Source organism: Rhinatrema bivittatum, chromosome 10 (genome assembly GCF_901001135.1).
Source record: "Rhinatrema bivittatum chromosome 10, aRhiBiv1.1, whole genome shotgun sequence".
Taxonomy (NCBI): Eukaryota; Metazoa; Chordata; class Amphibia; order Gymnophiona; family Rhinatrematidae; genus Rhinatrema; species Rhinatrema bivittatum.
The window spans coordinates 101,009,984-101,033,203 of NC_042624.1; the positions used below are offsets into that span (position 1 = coordinate 101,009,984).

The following is a 23,220-nucleotide window of genomic DNA, read 5'->3' on the forward strand; positions in this document are numbered from 1 at the left end:
TTTGTTTCCTGGCTAAAATTGAATTAAGTACAACCCCCCACCCTCCTGACCCCCCAAGACTTACCAAAACTCCCCAGTGGTCCAGCGGGGTGTCCGGGAGCCATCTCCTGCACTCACACCCTCGGCTGCCGGTATTCAAAATGGCGCCAGCCATGTGACAGGGGCTGACCAATGGCACCGGTAGCGCCTGTGACATAGTAGGTCAAAGGCTATCGGTGCCATTTTGAATACCGGCAGCCGAGGGTGTGAGTGCAGGAGATGGCTCACGGACCCCCCGCTGGACCACCGGGGAGTTTTGGTAAGTCTTGGGGGGGTCAGGAGGGTGGGGGGTTTGTTTAAATTGGCTCCTTTAGACGGCCGAATAATTCAGCGAAGATTCATTGTATTCATGGGGAATCGTGATACGTTTCGCTTCCCCTATACATTGCGGATTACAAATACATAGGAAACGAATGCACACCCCTAATGGTAAGTGGATATATTCCTACATAGAAGAAATTAGAACATGTGATTGGAAAATACTAGCTCAGTATAGAATTAGTCAATAGTATAAGAAATGAAAACTGGTTGGGGAAATACTATAGTACAGAAATAACCAGTCAAGTTCATATTGAAAACTGAGAACACTGGATTTGATAGGGACTTGATCTGATTCTGCAGTGCTCTTCAGTACAAGGCTAATACCCATGAACTTGTTTGGGTTTGGCAGATTAAAATTTAGGATAATGTTTCCAAAGTTACCAAACTGTTGTATAGATAAGATATCCTGTTTATAGCTTTGCAGGTAGGCCCAGCTCATGACAGAGATGTGAACATATTCTTGTGTTTTGTTTCATAAACTTTTATTAGGAAATAGCATTACTGATGTATGCACACCTGACAGAACATTTAGTCCAACCATGTAAACGTTTTATATGCCTTGTGTCTTAAAGATTTCCACTTTGAGGCTCTATATCAGGGCTTCATAAACCTGTCCTGGGGACCCCACAACCAGCTTGGGTTTCAGGATATCCACAATGAATATGCATGAGATAAATTTACATACACTGAGTCTCCATAGTATGTAAATTTATCTCATGCATATTCATTGTGGATATGGGGTCCCCAGGGCAGGTTTGGGAAGCCTTGCTCTATATACTAAAGACAAGGTCTCTATGATTTATCATGGCGCACTTAGTACAAGAATGGCTTGATTGATAGAAACCTACCATTGACATTAGTTAGCAGTTATTTTCAAAGTCCATTTATTAAAGATTTTGGCTAGTGCCTAAGTTCGGCTGAAAATAGGCACCTAAATTAAACCTGCTATTTATTTGCTAATGTTTAGGGGCCTGTTAGATGCCTGGCACTAGAAATCAGCTGTGAGTAAGAAAGGTGCTTCACCCAACCTAACCTCACCTGTTTTTGTGTCTAAATGTAGGTGCTTAGAGGGGCAAATTTTCATTTAGGAAGATCTGGACACCTTAACTCCTTATATTTAAGTGTGTCCAAAATACACATTCCATTCCATGACTTTCCTCTGAGTGTGTAATCCCTCGTTGTGTGGATGGGTTCTAAACCTTCTTAGGTTCTAAATAGTTTCTAGTTGAGCTGCTGTTGCAGAGGACCTCTCGAGGCATTGTCTACACTGGTCAGAGCTAATGAAACCCTCTCTGGATGACTTCTGGATTTTTTGCTAACCAAGCAAAGAATGGTTATGAATTCAGATCTTCCCAAAGTGATTCCAAAGACGTCTGTTTATTTACATGAAGAAAATTAATAGTGTCACACAATTCCTTCCATAGTCATTCACATTGTAGATAGTTTTATATTTCACAAAGTTTAGCAGTTGCAAATTCCTCCCTTAAACTTTTTAAACCATTATTTGTGCAAAATCCTGGATCCATTCGCACAAGAAAAGTGGAATTTTGCCCAACAGTTGGACTGCAGTCTCTTCTTTTATGAGATTACTCCAGGCTGTTTTCTATATCTGGAATCGCCAAAACCACACAAAGTTTAAGCTCTTAGTCCCTTGGTCGAAGTTAATGAGATTCCCTAAAACAAGTGGAGAATTCTTATGCAATGGTCTTCAAATTCTTCCTAGGTCTTTTCTTTGTAGGCCCTACAGAGCTAGGAGCTAGTTATTTAGGCAGGCAGCAAGCAATCATGACCAAGGACAGAAGTTAGTTACTACTCTTTTCTCACTGCAGCACTCTTTTTTTTTTTTCTCTCTCTCTGAGGTATGCTGTAGCCTGCAGGTCTCCAAAAGAACTAAATTCTAGGGGTCTCACAACATTTACTTATAAGGTTTCAACACTGCTGTCATTAGTACTCATCAGAGCATTGATGTCCTCACAGGGAACTTTACTGATTGAACCCTTTGCAAAGGAATTGCACTTTAATAGTACAAGTCAAAGAGCATTAACATAAGAACATAAGAAATTGCCATGCTGGGTCAGACCAGGGGTCCATCAAACCCAGCATCCTATTTCCAACAGAGGCCAAAACCAGGCCACAAGAACCTGGCAATTACCCAAACACTAAGAAGATCCCATGCTACTGATGCAATCAATAGCAGTGGCTATTCCCTAAGTAAACTTGATTAATAGCCGTTAATGGACTTCTCATCCAAGAACTTATCCAAACTTTTTTTGAACCCAGCCACACTAACTGCACTAACCACCTCCTCTGGCAACAAATTCCAGAGCTTTATTGTGCGTTGAGTGAAAAAGAATTTTCTCTGATTAGTCTTAAATGTGCTATTTGCTAACTTCATGGAATGCCCCCTAGTCCTTCTATTATTCGAAAGTGTAAATAACCAAGTCACATCTACTCGTTCAAGACCTCTCATGATCTTAAAGACCTCTATCATATCCCCCTTCAGCTGTCTCTTCTCAAAGCTGAACAGCCCTAACCTCTTCAGCCTTTCCTGATAGGGAAGCTGTTCCATCCCCTTTATCATTTTGGTCACCCTTCTCTGTACCTTCTCCATCGCAACTATAACTTTTTTGAGATGCGGTGACCGGAATTGTACACAGTATTCATGGTGCGGTCTCACCATGGAGCGATATAGAGGCATTATGACACTTTCCGTTTTATTAACCATTCCCTTCCTAATAATTTCTAACATTCTGTTTGCTTTTTTGACTGCTGCAGCACAATGGAGCCGAAGATTTTAAAGTATTATCCACTGTGATGCCTAGATCTTTTTTCTGGGTGGTAGCTCCTAATATGGAACCTAACATCGTGTAACTACAGCAAGGGTTATTTTTCCCTATATGCAACACCTTGCACTTGTCCACATTAAATTTCATCTGCCATTTGGATGCCCAATCTTCCAGGCTTGCAAGGTCCTCCTGTAATGTATCACAATCCACTTGTGATTTAACTACTCTGAATAATTTTGTATCATCCGCAAATTTGATAACCTCACTTGTCGTATTCCTTTCCAGATCATTTATATATATATATATATATATATATATATATATATATATTGAAAAGCACTGGTCCAAGTGCAGATCCCTGAGGCACTCCACTGTTTACCCTTTTCCACTGAGAAAATTGACCGCATTCTCCTGGCTCGCCAGGCTTGGTCTAGGGATTGTGGGTCTTAGGACCCACAAATCCTACTCTCTGTTTCCTGTCTTTTAACCAGTTTGTAATCCACGAAAGGACATCGCCTCCTATCCCTTGACTTTTTAGTTTTCTTAGAAGCCTGTCATGAGGGACTTTGTCAAACGCCTTCTGAAAATCCAAATATACTACATCTACCGGTTCACCTTTATCCACATGTTTATTAACCCCTTCAAAAAATGAAGCAGATTTGTTAGGCAAGACTTTGTTAGGCAAGACTTCCCTTGGGTAAATCCATGTTGACTGTGTTCCATTAAACCATGTCTTTCTATATGCTCTACAATTTTGATCTTGAGAATAGTTTCCACTATTTTTCCCGGCACTGAAGTCAGGCTCACTGGTCTATAGTTAACCGGATTGCTCCTGGAGCCTTTTTTAAATATTGGGGTTACATTGGCCACTCTCCACATTTGTGGAGTAAACATCTGTTGGAGCTTATCACAGGTTTGACATTCAGGAAGAAACTAAAAAAAACATTTGTGCTATAAGGTTTGCGATACTATAATTTTGGTAGGTTATCATTGTCTGTGTAATGATTAGGATTGGAGGTGGGAGAGGCAGCTTAGTTTTTATTTGGGTGGATTAGGTTCTCATCCATTTTAAATTTAATCTTGTATGGTGGCTTTCCTTTTATCTTATGTTATTTATTAATTTTAACTTTAAATTTTCTTATGTAACTTACATAGTTAAAACTTGTCTGGAACATATGACTGAATGGATGAGAAATAAATGTTACTGAAGTCATAAGGCATCAATTGTTGTAGGAGCACTAGTCACTTTTTAGTGGCAGGGTTACAAGTGTTTCGACAAGGTATTGGAATTTTAGCAAGCATTTTTAGTTTTGGAATTTCAAAGTATTTTTACTAAAGCATATTTTTTTGTTCTAGGAATTAAAACTGTCTTCCCATGAGCAAGCCTTATCATTTGTGTCATTGATAGATGGCTACTTCAGACTTACAGCAGATGCCCATCACTACCTTTGCACTGATGTAGCACCACCTTTGATAGTGCACAATATAAAGAATAACTGTCATGGACCAATATCGTGAGTATTATTGTATTAATGGGAAATGTTGGTCAGAATGTGAACAAAATTAAATCTTGAGAAGCCTGAATATGGGGCCCAATGTAATAAGGTGTGTGCAGCAGAGCACAGTTTTACCCGCTGTTGTGTGCACATTTTATGGGCACAAACTTTTTCAATCAATAAGCAGGCTGAATTTGTTTTTACATGTAGGTGACGTCAACCAGCAGCACCGAATGGACTCATCTCTCCAAGCTAGTAGAACTTTGAGTTGTACAAAGCATGTGCAGGAGTTCACAAGCAGGCGTTAACTCATGAGCCTCCTCAGTCATTTTTTATTCGAGCATAGCATGAACATGTACTCCAGTCTCTTCATTTTCTTTAGTTTCCTTCAAGTTTTTCTGCTTCAGTTTATTTTCCTTTTTCATTTTTTCAGTTGCTGACTGCTTCTGCAGCCCTGCAATAGCACTTTTCAGTGCTACAAAAAAAAAATGTCCGCCTCAAAATGTTCGGTAAGAAGAAATCATGATGAGAGGTTTCAAAAACTATATTTGTGGAAAAGATGTCCTTCACAAAACTATGCCAATGCCTTGAACCAGACTGGGCCTACAAAACGGAGAAACTACATAAGTCTCTTAGATGCCGCAGTCAGACCTTCTCCCACAGTGCAGGAGGAGGTCTGACTCACTGATAAGAGTTGAGCGGAAGCTCCTTAAACTCGATGTCAAGAAGTAGCAAACACCCTGTGTTGATGAAGCAGTGAAAATGCTGCTGGATTCAGTCACATTATACCTGTCGATGCACCTCCACCACCAATTCTTTGGCACCATTGTTGTATCTGCACCATCAATGCATCAGTGCTTTGGCATCATCGCTGCATCCGAATCGTTGATGCATCGTGCTTCGGCAATGCATCTGCACTACTTATGCATCAGTGTTTCTGCACTCTTGATGCATCTGCACCATCATCAGTGCATTTGTACATTTGCACCATTGGTGCATCTGCACCATCAATGTTTCGGAGCTTCTGCACTATCAGTGCATCTGCACCATTGGTGCTTTGGAGTTTCTACACCATCGATGCCTCTGCACATTTAATGTAACAGTGCTTCTGCACCATCAGTACATCTCTGTTAACTTGCTGCACCTGCACTATTAGTACTTGCTGCGTCTGCATAATCAGTGCATCGATGGCATCCTTGTATCTGATGCTTCTGCATCATCGATGTGTGTGGATCCACAGTGCACTTGAAGGCATAGATGTGTCTGTACCATCGGTGCAATCTATACATCTGCATCAGTGGACTGTCTGAAACTTCGCTGCTTTGCTCCTGCATCATTTTTCCATCTGCATCATAGCTAACGTTGGCACACTTGATGCAACTGCACTGTTTGTGTATTTGCATCATTGGCACACTTGATGCCCCTGCTTCATTGATTCTTTCAATGTTCTCTGGTGCAGTGGCTCCCAGTTCAAGAGTGTCTCTCTGCATCAGAGAACGGCTGGAGCCATAAGCCCATTATAAACACCTGAAGAGGATCTTGTTCAAGACATGTGCATAGGGCTGTCCATTGGGAGGGAATCTAGTTAAACTGATGGGGCTCTGTATGCCCATATGTGTCTTCTTGACACTGAAGCAAACATATGAATGAGAATATACAAACTTTATTATCAGAATTTACATAACATTTACAATGAAAAATATAAATGGCATGGACTCACTCACACTTAGACACATTCACACTTAGACACATTCATTCTTCAGTCTTAAAACGTTGTATTGTAATACGTTATTAATAATCACTGTTGTACAAGACAGCAAACATAACCTGAATAATTTTCTCTGATATTGGTGATTCTATTACACACCTTTATGGCTATTATGCCATTTACAAATCTTAATAAAGAAAATATTTGAAAAAACTCTTGTTCACCACCATGTCAGTAATTATGTTGCACACCTTTATGGCATAATGCCATTTACAACTCTTAACAAGGAAAATGATAGAAAAATATCTTAATCATCATTGTAAATGCATAATAGCCATAAGGGTGTGTAATAGAATCACCGATGTCAGAGAAAATTGATCAGGTTATGTTTGCTGTCTCGTACAACAGTGCTTATTAATAACGTATTACAATACAACGTTTTAAGATTGAAGTGTGAATGTGTATAAGTGTGAGTGATTCCATGCCATTTACATTTTTCATTGTAAATGTTATGTAAATTCTGATACCTCTCTCTCTCCCTTCACCTGTTCTACCAAGAATCTGCCTCAGTACGTATTTCGCCTTTTGCCAGCTAGTCTCAGTGCTTCATCAACAAAGTTGATGCCTTACAGCCACAGCAACTTTCAAGTACTGGAAATACTGTTCTTACTTCACTATTGTATATATTCCACATTTTACAGAGGTTTTGCTGGCACTTAAATCCTCCAGTTTTGAATCCCCCTCTTATTACGTGATCTCATAGTCGAGCTGATAATGTTCACCTCTTGAAAAATCTTACCTGCAAGATGGTGTTTGTCACGTTCTTTTCAACTAGACAAGTCAACAATTCCAGTCCTTTCATTACAGAAGGTGCTCCACATCCATCTTGCTTTTCTTCTCGTGATCTCTTATTTTCACCAAAATCATGCCATATGCATGGATGACAGAAGGTTTTTTATTCATTCCTCTGTGAAAGGGACATCCCCTATCTTTGGAACAGAATTGTACCACATTACCAGGCTGATCGTCTGTGTTTTACAAGCTCATTGCTCTGTGGGTAGCAGTGGCCATTTGTTCCTTGTCCAGCTGGCTAGTAGGTTGTATCACACACTGTCGTGTATTCGTTAGTCTTCTGGTTATAGACTTTCTCCAGGCTCATCAAGTCATCATTTTTGTTCTGAGAGCTGTCTCCATAGCAAATCATCTGAAAAGCTGCAACTTGGTTGTCTGTACTTTCCACTATTGTTTGGACAAATTCTCAAGCTGTGACAGTAAATTCAGACAACTGTTTTATGTAGCCTTTTCAACCAGTAGTCTACTATCCATAGTAGGGTTTGGGTTGCTTACTAAATAAATACTCTGCTGAAGCCTTCATGTTAGGACTCCCCTCATGTAATGGCTAATTCAGCTTCTTATCGAAGGAAAAAGCAAGTTTGCTTCCATAAATGATGTTTTCCGAAGATGGCAGGATGAATTAGCCATGGAATACCCACTCATTTCCCTGAAGAGTTGACTACATAGCTAGATTTAGCTCTGATATAGACTGAGGAGCTCACAAGGCAATGCCCATATGGGAACTCCTGCACGTATTCAAAACTGTTTGATGCTGCTGAATGACATCCTTCACATCTAATAGATAATTCATCCTGCTGTCTACAGAAAAAAATCTCTTTATAATAAGCATAAGTGCTGTATTCCTGATATAGTACGGAGTTTTGTGTACAAAAAATGTATGCGTAGAACTTTATGCACTGCTTATACCCTTGCATGGAAATCCCATACAAATGAAGGCATAACACTGGAATTTTGCTCCTTGTCTGAGGTGGAGTAATTTTCCAGTGCTAGTGTTAATCTATAGGCAGAAGCAAGAGTTCTGGTTGGGACCTATAGTCAGTATTTTATAACCAGAAAACATGCTTTGTGTACCAGAAGTATGATTTCTGCACACAAAAAATACCTTCTATGCAGAAAGCATTTTTTTGTGCAGATAAATCATGTTTTCTGTGCACTGAGCCATTTTCCTTTTGCATGCTTTCTGGTTTGTGCACATTTTTAACTCCCGATGCATTAGCATACCATTAGCTTACTGCATCGGGAGTTTTAAAAGAATTAGCTTGTGCGTTACACAGCATGCTGAATTTCAGCATACTCGTTTAATGCTCAGTTAATTACATCAGCCCTATGTTTGTTAGGACGTTTAACCAGTTATTAATTTTTTCATTAGTATTAAATGGCATTATCTAAAAACGAGGCCTCAGGATTCCATGTATGTATCAACTCTAACTTGCAGCTCATGTCTTTTCCGTTTGTTGGTTGCAGTATCTTTTTCACATAAGTCAGCTTTTACATAGTGAAGATATAAAGCTCAAAACATATTTTTATCTATATTAGACAATCATCCAGCTTATTACAGTGACTATTGTATTACCAGTTTCAAAAAGAACACTTTCTGAATGTCACATATAATTGTTTCTGTGAAATAGGACTGGGTTCTTTTCTTTGTAGGTTAAGATTTTTTTTATCTACCCAATGTAAGATTAATCCAAAGGTGATATAATACAGCATCACATAGGTCCCTTTCTCAGATATAAAAGTAATGGGATTGAAAAATAATTAAGGAAATCAAATATATTTTAACCAGTAAATTGTACCAGGTATAAGCTGGAGAACAAATCGGAGGTCTTTACTTTTGCCTAGCAAAATGTATCACTGATGGGCCACTTTAAGGAAGGTTTCTGGCCAGGTTAGCCTTAGAATCCACAGCCAGATTCTTCATTAGCATTTGTTCAACTAATCTGTTGTCTTTCCTGATACTCTTTCTGTGACAAAAGAGAACAAAGGCATGGGGAAGTAAGAGGATTAGAAGGAGCAAAAGAGGAAGAAAACATGAAAGGAGGATATTGGGTAATTTTTAGTTGAGCAGCGTAACAAAACTGAAAAAAATATTATTGGGTTTATATATATTAGTACAGAGTTGGAAAACATTGTGTCTGCTAGTACTACAGATCTTATTAGTAACATCCTTTCAAGCATTTTTATTTTTACATGTTTTTCACAGGCTACTGGGGGAGCTTATCTAGCATTGGTATATTTTCTTTAAAGAACATTGTTAATCTATGCTTTATGAAGACAAAATAAGGCTGTTGTTTATTTATATTGACATATTTATAATCCACTTTTCCGATGCTCAGAGCAAAGGTCATCATCACAGTGTGGCTATGCTGTTGATTGGTAACTGACAATGAATGGCTCCTTGCGAGTTGATTCCCTCTCATGGTCTTGGGTGTATATGCTGCAGACAATACTGGTTAATTGGTTGGTGGATGACAGTGCAGATGTGGGTGAGTAGGGGGGAAGGTATGTAAGGATGAGTGATGGGGTACATACCTTCTCATGGGTTAGGAATGAGGTGCGGTTATGTTGTTAAATTTTCAAATGGCAACTATGCACTTTGCAAATTAATGTATAGTTGTATGCCCTCTAGTCATGCTGAAATGCATTGGAATATATATATATATTCCCCCCCCCAGGAAATGTTGCGCTGACTATTTTAATATGCACCTTGCTGAATAAAAATTATTTTAAAAAATCTAGATTAGGAATGTTTGTGATGTTTCAGACATTAGGCAGATTGCAAGAGTATTGGCTTGTTCTCACATCTCTACTTTCATGCATTTCAGCAACGAGTATGCAGTCAATAAGTTGAAGCAAGAAGGAAATGAGGAGGGGATGTACGTTTTGCGATGGAGCTGTACAGACTTTGATCATATTCTCATGACAGTAACATGTGAAGAAACATCAGAGGTATATGGGAAAGATAATACATGTTTTGTAGATAGTAGAAAAGAGATATGCCTTATGTACAAGGCCAGTGAAGCTTCCTCTAGTCTTGTATACCAATACTAACTTTATTCCTGCACAAATCCCAGGTTAAATAACTTCTCCATCCACAAGCAGGCATGAATTAATCATTACGTATGGGTGATATTCTCCAATGGCGCCGATGTGAACCCAGCTCTCAGAGCTCGGTAAAAACTTTACCTAGCATACATACAGTATATGGTGCAATCCAAAAATTGATATAAATGTTTCATTGTATACATTTCTTATTTAAATATGAGACCTGAAGAATGGAAAGTTTCATAACTATCTTTGCCCAAGTTTAGAAAAGCATTGTGTTCTATCTTGGTATTGGTAGAAATGAGGGAAAGTGTATTGGCATGAATTTAATCTGCTGTGTTTGCAGACTTTTATATGCTAAATTAACTCTTGCTTTTTATTTTATTTACTTATTTTTTTCAGAGTACGTTCAGAAGTTCAAAACAGTATAAGAACTTCCAGATTGAAGTGAAGCAAGATGGATACTGTCTGAATGGTTCAGACAGGGATTTTTCATCTTTAAAAGCATTGATGGACCATCTAAAAGTACAGATTCTTCGGACAGACAATGTGAGCTTTACATTGAGAAAATGCTGTCCCCCAAAACCAAGAGGTATCATCTTTATTAAAGTGTTGTTTTGTGAGAAAATACTCATGCCTTACGTAAAAGGTACTGAAGTGTTATCATGTTCTTCTGTTTGCATGCCCATCAGCATTTGGTTAAATATGTTAAATAAAAGTAATATATATTTCCTAGCAGTCTTTTTATCTGTCGCAACAATGTGTTAAAATGTTTATAACTGAATAATGACCATACCATAAAAGTTTTCCTAAGCAATAAAGTAAAGATATATCACTTTTTTCTTGGGATACCAGAACAGGTGAAGGTATGTGGGGTGATAAATCTATTTTATATTATTCACCTAACATTTATTTTGATTTTCATTTTTAAAACTTAGAATTAGAAATGTTAAATATTAACTATTTAATCGATTAAATGGTAAATAAAGTCTTACCATTCAATCAGTGAAACGTTAACATTGCTGCCAGAAGTCAAGGAACTGCTGAGGTTGGCCCGCAGTTACTATCCAACCTGGGAGAGCAAGTGGGCACATCATGGAAGGGGCAGGAGGAGTACGCAGGGATGTGAAAATGCTATTGGAGGGGAGGGGGTGAGGCAGGGAGTAGGGTTGGCACATTGAGGGACATGGCTTCCTTGCTCCCTTTTTCCTGCCCCTCACCCTGCAGCTGCAGGCAGCTCTTCTGGATGCATATCATTTAACTGATTAACTGTTTAAATTTCAGTAGCTTAGTTTCTTAAATGATATTTACATCCCTGCTTAGAATGTACTTAACCCTTTCTACTGTCTCAAAAAAAAACAAACAAACCATACACACTCAGATACATACACAAGGAACATGAAACTTATTTTGTATTGTTTTTGTTTATATTATGGGTACAAAAAAAATAAATGACCTTAAATTTAAAGATTTTTGCCCCGAAGTACTAAAGGGTTTCTCTCATATTAAGTCTGTAGGGGAAAAAATGTGTAGTATAGAGGCCATATTGTGTTCTTAAAATCAAGCTGAAGTTTAGCAATTTGGATTAAGTATAACAATGAACATCATTTTTACAGAATGCTTTTCTAAACTTTGATTTGAGTTGTGAAAAATTTGCTGCGTTTCTTCCTATACATATATATGCTAGATGCAGCGGAACTTCATATGAAAGAGGAGGAACATAGAATTGTGGCTTTCTGTTGATTAGACATTAGTTTCCTGTAGAACAAAGGTTGATTTTTTTTTTTTTTTTTTTGCAAGGTTTAAAGAAGCCTGAACCTACATACACACATATATACACATATATATACACACACAAAAGAATCCTATAGTTGGGAAAGTAACACCACCACTATCGATATGAATTTGTTGTAATACAAGTTTATTACACAGTGTCAAAATATATATATCTCATATTGTTTCAATGCTTAAAAAGATACCTGAGATCAAAACCCACACTCAAATAGTCACACACCATTCCCTAATCAATCATTACCCATTCACTCCAACCATAAAAACAATCCTAAAAATATTGTGTGCAATGCTATAGAACAATAATTGTGCAATTAACTTAGTACATATTATAATGGAATAGTTGAAACATGTACTTTAAACTAAGAATGAGTTATATGTAAAGCACTTTCAATGAAAGGATACATTTAGAGTAAAGTTCAGATAAAGGATACTTTGTAAAATCCTTTGACAGATTTATATTGTATAAAGTCCAATACTTTTCTCTGTCCCTACAAAGGCCTCTGTTTCGCCATTATAGGCTTCATCAGAGGAAAGTGTCTTAGCACAACCCTTCCTACATCGGCAACGTGATGTATCTGTAGTAACTTTGTATGATAAAAACATTTCTTGTAGTAATTCCTCAGCTCGGTAGCTTAACTTCACTTGGATTTAATAACATGCATTCTTATATTCGACTTAATTGATTGTAAACTTTTATTTCCTTCACAGTATGATGAAAAACCTTTAAACTGCAAAGAAAAAATCTTTAACTGTGGCTGCCTCTAGTTCACCATTCTAGTTTAAGTCCAAGGTTTTCCATCCATTCTTTGCAAGCATTTTATAATTGAATTATGCAATAAATATGTGAATATGTATAAGGACATTTTGAGGTAGACTATTTACCCCCTTTGGCTGATGACTTTGTATTGATAATTGCAGTAGGTGCAATATACTTTCCATTATCTTTACCTTTTTAACTTGTACCTTACACCACTCTACCATTTACTTCCACTCTGAGTTTGTCTTATAGGCTATATGCTGGTGACTTCTAGTTCTATTTTCCCTTAAAATCCTCTTGGTCTTCCAACACTTGCTTTGTTTCACTTGGCTCTCCCACAATAGGCTCTCAACTGCAATAAAACTGAAATAATAAATCTAGGCTGTTCTTCCAGCTATCAGATTCCCAAAACCTTATCTTTTCACAACCATATCTTTCGCATAACACAGAAAGTGCGCAATTTAGTTATCATTCTCCACTCCTCTCTGTCCATACAAGAACAGGTAAAAGCAATCATTTGTTCATTCTTCACCAAACTGAGGCTCCTTTGCCATCTGAAGCCACTTTAGGATCCTATGAACAGTCCTTCAAACACTAATTCTCCCAGGAATAGACTATTGTAATTCACTAGACATTGGTCTTCCACAGAATGTTATTAGGAGGTCACTTCAATTCACTCATAAAGCAGCAGCTTGTATGCTTACCGGTACCAAGAAGTATGATCACATCTCTCCAGTCCTACAATCTTGCCATTGGCTACCCATTCAGTGGCACATACAGTATAAATTAGCCTCATTAATACACTGTCTTCTTAACAATGTTGTCTTACCCTGGATCAGCTCAGTTCTCAAACTCTGTATCCCTACAAGGAGTCTTTGGTTCTCATCTGTTAGAAGTTCCTTCTCCACGAAATACAAGACAGTCAGTCAGTCATGCAAGAGCCTTATCTAACTCAGGGCCAGTCTTTGGAACTCACTTCCCTTCTCTATATATTCCATAAAAGACCCCCAAAGAATTTAAGAAAGCTTTGGAAATCCATTTATTCAAAGAGGCCTTCCACAGCACACAGTTTAACCCTATATTCCTTCTGCATCGTTAGCTCCAAAGCTTTTATTACAACATTATTAAGATTGATTTCCACTTATTATTGCCCTCATTCTAGGCTTCATGCTCCAATGCATCTGTAACAGTACTTGTGTATTTGATTTTTACGCATTTCTATTTTAATCATGTATGTCATTTATGTAACCCACCAAGTAATGTTGTATTTTAATTATGTGTGTGAATTATGTAATCCGCCCCAAAGTTTGGAAGGCATAAGATATGAATCCTTTTAAATAAATGAATACATAAAGTAGACCAGGGGTAGGTAGTTCCGGTCCACGAGCGCCGCAAACAGGTTTGGTTGTATGGATATCTACAATGAATATGTATGAGATACAATAGAGGCAGTGCTTGCAAATATATCATACGCATATTCATTATGGATATCCTAAAAACAAGACCTGTTTGTACACAGTGGTAAAGATTAGATTGAGGCATAACTGAAGTCAGGAACCTGGTCTTTAAAGCAAAGTAACGGCAAGATGTGGGTTTCTTACAGAAATCTCCAATTTGTTAGTGGCAACTAAGAAAGCCCAGGAATGGCAACCTGTGTACTCTCTCAGCCAACTGAGTTTCCATCGAATCCTCAAAGAGGAAATTAGTCAAGTAAGTCCTTCATGAATTTCTTTCTGTTTACAGCTCACTAATGGATGGTTTCATAAGCAATAATAAGCATTGTCAATGTGAACTGGAGCATAACAGTTCACTTTTATTTAAGATGGCAAATTTCAAAGTTATTCACACAGGCAAAATGCATTTTACTCTCCTAAGTTGGCCGTCTGAAAATTGTTCTGCTAAAAGTATGCACATTATTTCACTTTTAGGCACATTAAGAGGAGGCATTCCCAGGGGGCGTGCAATGCTCATCAGAGGAAAATAAACGTGCATAGATTTCATCCATTCATTTAATTATTTCATGTCTTATCTCTTGGGTGTGCCTCGCTGTTGCTAATAAAGTGATGCCTGACTCACCCTTCCAGTACTGTGAGCACTGCCTGAGAAATGGAGGCCCAAACTGAGGATTGGCACCTGAGTTTCCCCACATGGTAGCGCTCCCACTATGTTATCAAGCCCTCCTGAAGGAAGGATTTTTCAGACTTTGGCAAGCCATTGGTGATTTTCTGCCCCCTTTTTCTTCTCTCCACCCCTGGCGAATAATTCTGAGCAAGTTGGAAAATGGGAGATTTTTGCAATGAAAAAAAACCAAAACACTTGAAAGCCTATTAAATTAAAAACAAAACAAAACAAAACCTGACAACCATAGAAAATCTCTATAATAATTTTCTTTAAGAAATTGCCCACTATGGGGCGAGAAAAACCGTAACCAGTGTTCTGCTTGCTTGCCCAGAAATATAGAAAGGTCAATCTAAAAGGCTTACATTACATATTCAGCCTCTTATCCGGCTATAATTTAGCTGTATAAAAAAGGGACGTTTCGGGGGAGTTCTTGGGAGGGGCTGAGATATCCGGCTAACCTAGTTGTATATTGGATACATCCAGCTAGGTTAGCCAGATAACTGTAGACCTGCTTCCGAGCAGCTCTGTTTACGCTTCCAGCGCTGCCTATTAGAAGCAGCGCTGGAGCCTCCAGGAGCAGATGAGTAAGACCCTTGCTCCCGGCAGGGATCTGTTATGGCCATTGAAGGGGGTATGATAGGGGAGTCCGGGGGTGAGGGCGGGGTGAGACAGTTTATGATTTGACTGGGGAGGTGAGGTAAAAGCTGGGGTACCAATGGCAACCTTTTTAATGAAACCAGGAAAGGTGGCGGGGGTGGGTGGGAAGGGATTGTGCTTGTTTTAGGGCTGCTGGGCCTGACAGGGCCGTTTATGTCTAAGGTGGTGGGGGAGCTCACAATTCGGCCACAAGCCCTTAGAATTCTTTCTTTTTTGGTGAGACTGACAGCTACTTAACTGGTTGTCTTTGAAGAAATCCGGTTAAGTAGGAAGTTATCCGGCCACCCAAAGCAGGATAACTTGAAAACCTAACAGGCTATATTCAAAATATCTGGTTAGGTTTTCAAGTTATCCAGCTATATGTAGTCGGATAACTTTAAGCATGTATATTTAGTGGGACATTTACCCCGCTGAATATACAGGACAAGTTGTCCGGCTAACCTTAGCCAGATAACTTGTCCACTAAATGGCCTACTGAATATTGGCCTCAGATTTTTTTATTTTCTGTAATGTTTAGAATAAAAGGACATTAACATCATACTTGTAAAAAGAGACTAATCAATGTGAACTAAGGTAGTTTGGCTGTGTGTGGTTTTATAGGTTGAAATTTGAGCAGTTGGGTCAGTGTCTGGGCTTGACTGCGCTGCTCTATGCAGTGACTCTGGAAACCAGATTTGGGAATCCTGTCCTATCACTAAAGTGATGCAGTTAGGCCTTGGGACTGAAAGGAGAAACATAAATGACCGAAGCAATTAAATACAGGCAGAAAGAGCAGTGAGGTGCCCTGCAATTGTGTATACAGTACTGAATGTTAAAAGTGGAGATTTCTGCAGGAAACCACAGGAACACATGGTTCCCCTTAAAGTTATGAAACTGTTTTTAGGAATCTGTATGTTTTACAGTGGTCAGTCCCATACATGTGAAAAGTTACATTAATGGAAAACATCTGTTTTAAAACTGCTCTTTAACAAAAGCACATTTATAATTAGCACTTCAGAACATCTGAAACTTGAGGAGTTGGGAAGTCCAGGCAGTAGCAGACCCTAGTCTTCGATGCCTTGTTTTACATTAATGCTTTCACAAATACAGAATTTTGGAGCTATGCTTACCATCCAGACAAGTAAAATATTGTTTTGTTTTTCTAAATTGTACTTCAGTGTATTTTTCAAATGTTTTTTTGTGAGTGGGGACTGGGTTATACAGGAGTGAGAGGAAGAAGTTTTTTGCTGTTGTCTCAAATCTGTCATTTGTACACCACTACAAAGTGGTACAAAAATGAATTTTCATATCATATATGACATGTCGACCCTGGAAGGTTGATACGTATGGAGAAAACCTGTTATCTGGCTTAATACCATAGCTTGAAAATACTAACCTTGTTTTTATTTGATAGCTGGATCATCTTGGAAGAGGAACAAGAACCCAGATTTATGCTGGAAAGTTGAACTACAAAGACGATAATGAAAATGATGATGAAGGCTGTATTGCAGAAAAAGAGATCAAAGTCATCCTCAAAGTCTTAGACCCTAGCCACAGAGACATCTCCCTGGCAAGTGTTTCACTTATTTTCTCTCATCATTTCAAGGAGTAATTGTAGTAAGGCTTTGGAGCAGTCTGCCTTGAAATGTAAGTGAAGCATCTTCAACACTGTAAAATACTTTCTAAGGTATTTAAAGCTATTGAGGGGCAAGGGCCATCATATCTCACTGCTTTGTTTTCAAATTATAAACCTTCTCGTACCTTGAGGTCAGTGGAAAAGCAGTTACTTTTGATTCCATCTTTTAAGACTGTTCATTTGCAAGAAACTTGTCAGTTGTGGACTTTCTATTATAGGACCACTTCGAACACCTTTTGATGTGGACATTGCATAGTATTGTTCCTACTATTCAGTTGAAGACTGATAAGTGACTCAAATAGCCCCTCAGTTTAGTGAATAATTTTTTTTTCTGTTGGCTGATCTCAGTGTTCCCGTTTGTTTGTTTGTTTATTTATTTATTTATTTATTTAGGTGTTTTATATACTGTCGTTCCAAAAGAATATCACAACTGTTTACAAAGTCAGCATTAAAATTCTTGATCGACATTCACATACTTTGCCAACATTCCTATTTTAGGTCAACATTACAGCAAATGCATATTCTAGATCATATCCATACATATTCTAAGTCAACCCATCAACACATTGGCAAATATTTAATCTAGCACCTATTCATACATTTTCTCAGTCAACACAGTAGCAAATAAAAATTCTAATTCTACTAACAACACAATTTGCGTTGTTCGGTCCTTATGCTCATTCCGATAACATTATATCTGATATTAACATTGAAGTTATCAGCATATTGGTATTTTACGTTAGATCATATGCATTTATAAAGAGCCATGTTTTAGCTCAAGCTTGAAACTTTTTATTTCTGTTATTTGATGAAATGACTCTGGCAGACAGTTCCATAACTTGGGTCCTGCTATGGAGAACATTCTTTCTCTTATTTGCATTTGGTGTGTGTTCTGAATAGAAGGTACCTTTAGAAGTCCTTTGTTTTGTGATCTTAAGGTTCTTTGTGGTGTATAATGTTGAAGTGTACGCCTAATAAGCATGGGTTAATATTGTTGATGATATTGAAAATTAGAGTTAATACTTTATAATGAATTCTGGCTTGTACAGGAAGCCAATACAGTGCTATCAGCAAGGGGGTAATGTGGCCAAATTTCTTTGTCCCTAGTAAAAGTCTAGCAGAGGCATTTTGAAGTATCTGTAGTGGTTTAGTAGTCCTGAGGATAGGCCTAATAATAGGGAGTTGCAGTAGTCTAAGTTTGAGAATATTAGAGTTTGTAAGAAATGCGGAAGTCTTGTATTGTTAGTAAAAGTTTCAGCAGATGTAATATTCTCAGCTTGGCATATCCTGCTTTGATTAATTTGCTTATATGCTTTTTCATAGTGAAGTTCTCAATGATCTATATGAAAAATATGAATTTGGTGGACCATTAGTACTGTATAGTGGGTTGTATGGCATCATCTGTTTATGTTCGTATGTTTTAGCATTGTTGTATTTTATTTGTGTATGTTCATTTGTAATCTGCTTAGCATAGTTGCACTGATATAGGCGGAATAAAATAATTTTAAAATAATAAATAGCGATATTTAAGAAATAAACTAACTTTTAACTACTAAAAGTTGTTAATGGAAAAAAAGGGCTAGCATTTTTATTTTATTTATTTATTTTATTTAACTTCTTTTACTATACCGATACTCAAGACCAGGTCTTATCGTACCGGTTTACAATGGAACAGGGGGAAACCAAACAAATTTTATGAAGAAGTCTGAATAAGATGGTCAGATATCTTGTTTTAGTCTAATCATTGTAGGCCTATGTGAAACCTTTTCGTTCTAATACATAACGTCTGTGAAGAGAGGCTATAGAATGCAACAGGTTTGAAACTGTCCCTATGTTACTATACTAAAACTTCAGTATAATCTCTTAAGTGCTTAATTCCCATTAATTTAGGATGTAGAAAAATTCACGAACAAAAGATATCCATTGAGTTTGGAGAATAAAGATAATTTCATCCTGTGTTTAAATAACACATCCCAGAGATCCTGTGTCTCAAGGAAACAGAATTTTTATTTATTTATTTATTTTTAATTTTTATATACTAACATTCTTACATCCGATGTAAATGAACTGCTTTTACATGATTTTTTAGGTTGGTCCCCAGTCTGGTTCATTTAGTATGTTCTTAGTTTTAATTTTTGCATAAACATCATTAATCCTTCTCCAAAATGTGGAGTATCTTACTGACGTCAGCAACATCTGGAATTGGGCAGAAGAAGCAAAAATGAGCATTCTTTAATTATGTGAACTCAAACTAAGGACAAAGGCCAAATTTGCTTGGCCACACTTCAATCACCACACTGCCTCATATAAATATGCTGAAAAGTGCTTCCATGGGCCAACTCTATGGGAATTAATGAGACAATATGGAACTAAAGAAGAATTCCAGTATAGCTAACTGAAATGTCTATTATACTGCAGAATGCCTCTCTGCAAGTATGTATAACTCTATAGAAGTGGGGATAAAATAACATTTTGAGCAAAAGTTATATTTTGATGAGCCTGGTTTTCCAAGCTTCATTTTGATGCCTGTAAGATCCTATCCAAAAGCAGTTTCTGTATCCTAATGTAATACTCCACAGGACTAGAGAACCACCTCAGAAAGAACGGTTAGTGCCATACTACAAAGCAAAAGAACTCTTAAAACTCATCTCCCTATTAAACCATTATTTTCATTCCTTAAGGCTTTGTAGCACTATACAGATGCAGTGTGCAACCACATAATAATTGTTTGGCATTGTCCACTTTTGGTACCGCAGCAAAGATATTCAGATTTTAAAAAAGAGATTGTGCAACAGCTCAACAGGAACTGGATCATCAGGAAGAGGATCTGTGTTTACTGAGTTGTAAATAAATGTCAGCAATTTTAAAACTTTGAACTAAATCATTCTATTTCTGTTATTAAAAATGTATTGTCTGCACTTATCACAAAATATTTGAGGCAGATTCATGACTAACTACTTAAAATGTTTCTATAGTAGCTAAAATAGAGCAAGGGACAAGACAGATTTATTAGAGGTGTCCACATACATATATTTTTGTTTAGTTTTTCTGTTTGATTGTTTTTTTATTTTGTTTATAGTTTAATTTATTTTAAGTGAAATAAAATCAAAAACTCATGGAAAAAAAAACCAAATTAAAAGATAGGGGCTGGGGCTGTCTACCTGCTGAAAAAAAGCAAACAAACTGATGCAATGCAGTGCGCTCAGCTGAGCGCACTGGTTAACCAGTGGTTGGATGTGCGACCACAACCCCTTATGCTATAAGGGGATTAACGCGTCCAACCCCCTCCTCCCCCCCCCCCCCCCCACAAAGCTAATAGCACTCATCATATGCAGATGAGTGTTGATGAGGCTATTAGCTATTCTCCCCGACTAAAAAAAATAAAATGTGCGCCCGATGCCCACATTTTTACCCTCAGAAATTAACGCCTGCCCGGAGCAGGCGTTAATTTTTGAGGCAGCCCAAAAAAGTGTACAGAAAAGTAGAAAATACTGCTTTTCGGTACTTCCTCCAAACTTAATATCGTGGCGATATTAAGTCGGAAGAACAAAAAGAGGACACCCTTTAAAATAAATAAATAAAAACTTGCCGGCAGTCAGGTTAGGAAAACAGGCGCTCAGTTTATGAGCATCCATCTTCCTAACCTGTGCACAACTACAGGTTAGGAAAATGGGACACTCGTTAATTGAGCGGGCCGTTTTTAATAAGGACCCAGTTGAGCAGGAGCACCTGGGGCTCACTCCTACCTCATTTGGATTTCTTAAGACCCAAGGACAAAGTAAAAGGTGTCTAGCGAAGGAAAGGACCTACATTTTTTTACTTTTTGCATGCTGGCGCTGTTTGTTTTTTCAAGAGGAGTGGAAATGATTGGAAATGGTTTGGAAAATGAACAAAATTTGGTTCGTTTTTCTTTCATTTTCAGAATTAAATTTTATTTCAAACAAAAGCACATGCCTAATATTTATCATACCTTTCTTATAACATTGGTTAGACCAAGTCACTTTCATTTTCAAGGCCAGCTGGGCTTAAGAGGCAATTAAGGATAACATGTCTTACTTTCTTACTGTGCTTGGTTATAGACTCAAATATACATCACAGCTATTGTATTTCCACTGTCTGTGTTATAGATGGAGGGAGTCCTCTGCCTTTTACTCTCCAGCCCCCCTAGTTTCCTCGTCTTTATGGGATTGTACCCCCATTTCATTTGTTATATGTTATTTATATGTTATTTTACTCTGTATTGATGTTTTTCTTTTACTCCATGGGTTGTAAATGTTCCTTGTATCGCTCCTACGCGACGGTTCTGTTGTACTGTAAACCGCTGAGATCTGTATACTATACAGGAATGTCGGTATATAAGAATTTAAAATAAATAAATAAATAGTTGGCATTGCATCATTTTGCACCTTTCACAGTAAGATTACTAATTATTATATTTATTGTAAACTACCTAGCAATTAGATAGGTGGTATATACGTTTTCTAAATAAATAAATATTAAATACTTTTGGATTTCCTTGTTTTAACTTCACTTTTTAATTTCTTACCAGGCATTTTTTGAAACTGCCAGCATGATGAGGCAGGTTTCCCACAAGCACATAGTACTGCTTTCATGGAGTCTGTGTTCGTGATGTGGAAGTATGTTCATGTTTATCACCTTATCAAAATGAAAATTGTTTTTAAATTGTTTCAAACTAAAAAGCCTCTTTTCCTGTTCATTGCCTCTTGTGAGCTTTTTATCTGGTGTGAACTTCACAGTTGTTATAAATAGGCCCTAACCCAAATATTGTTATATTTTAAACTAAAATATAAATTTAAAATCTTGCAGCTGCAACTAAGGAATCTGCAAGACTTCAGCCTTTGTGTATGAGAAATGTTAACTTTTCTGCAGCTACATTTTAGGGAAATGCGTGTCGCTTGTATCGTACTCTGAACTAATGATAGCTTCAGAACTGGTGGTAGGCTTCACAAGCCGGGGATTTCATAACATTCATGTTGACACTGATTCTGTTTCACTATTTTGTATGCTTATATAAGCATTTTGTATGCTTATATCATGCTTATATTGTGGCATCCAAATGTTACCATTTGGATGCCACAATAGCTTTTATTTCTGGTTTTTTTCTAGTGAGTGTTTGGTGTTTATTAAAGGTAACAGGTTGTCAGATTGAAATCCTGTTTTTCCACAGAACATCTGCAGCACAGGCACACATACTGCCCTGCCTAAATACATCTACCCAGGGCCAGGTTTAAGATTTGAGTGCTTTAGCCAGGATTGGAGGGGGGTGGGGGGAGACTCTGAAGATGGGAGTGAAGTTCCTCTTCTTCTACCTGTCCCAGAGTACCATAGCAATGCCCCTTTGAAGTGTCCACTTGTATGGACTATGTATCATTCTTTGAGGTGTTTTCTCAATACCTTGTATTATTCAAATAGTTAATAAATATGATAGTAGTCAGATAAGGACCAGAAGATTCATCTAGTCGGTAACAGACATTATTTTATAAAAATCATGTCATATTGTGTAGAGTATGAATAAATTGAGTTATATCCTATAACTAACCTATCAAAAAACTAGAATGATTCTAATTTCTTGTATAGGTTAACTGAAGCCCTATCCAAGTTCATGGGGCAAAAAAAGACTGTTCTGAGGACTCAATGGTTTAGTAGAATTTGCACAAGTTTACAAGATGTCCATATTAGAAAAACACCACCACAGAGTCAAAATACCCAGAGACTCCTCTTTGGCCTGGGTATTTGACATCTTCAAAATTTGGCACTGTAAGAAATTGCATATGTTGCCTGTGCCTAAATCCAGACCTGCATCAACTCTGTTTTGAAGGGACTACTTCTAAAGGTGAGAGGATGAATCGGTCTCTATACCTGTGCAGTATTTTGACTCTGCGGTGGTGTTTTTGTAATATTGACATCTGTCTACTGTGAATTGAACTGAGTTGTCAGTTATGTCACATAGGATTTCAAATGGAAAAAATTTTCAGTCATTACTGACCAAAACTGGATTTGAATTA

At 37.6% G+C, this 23,220-nt stretch overlaps 1 protein-coding gene across 1 annotated transcript in view; it reads left to right on the forward strand.

The window, feature by feature from the left end:
• The window catches only part of JAK1 (Janus kinase 1), a 169,851-nt gene that overhangs the window by 101,067 nt on the left and 45,564 nt on the right, over positions 1 to 23,220 (forward strand). Inside the window, 8 exon segments of the mRNA XM_029618043.1 lie at positions 4,503 to 4,660; positions 10,031 to 10,154; positions 10,653 to 10,842; positions 14,405 to 14,511; positions 16,973 to 17,128; positions 21,744 to 21,803; positions 21,805 to 21,831; position 22,534. Of these exon segments, the coding sequence (XP_029473903.1) occupies positions 4,503 to 4,660; positions 10,031 to 10,154; positions 10,653 to 10,842; positions 14,405 to 14,511; positions 16,973 to 17,128; positions 21,744 to 21,803; positions 21,805 to 21,831; position 22,534 (823 nt within the window).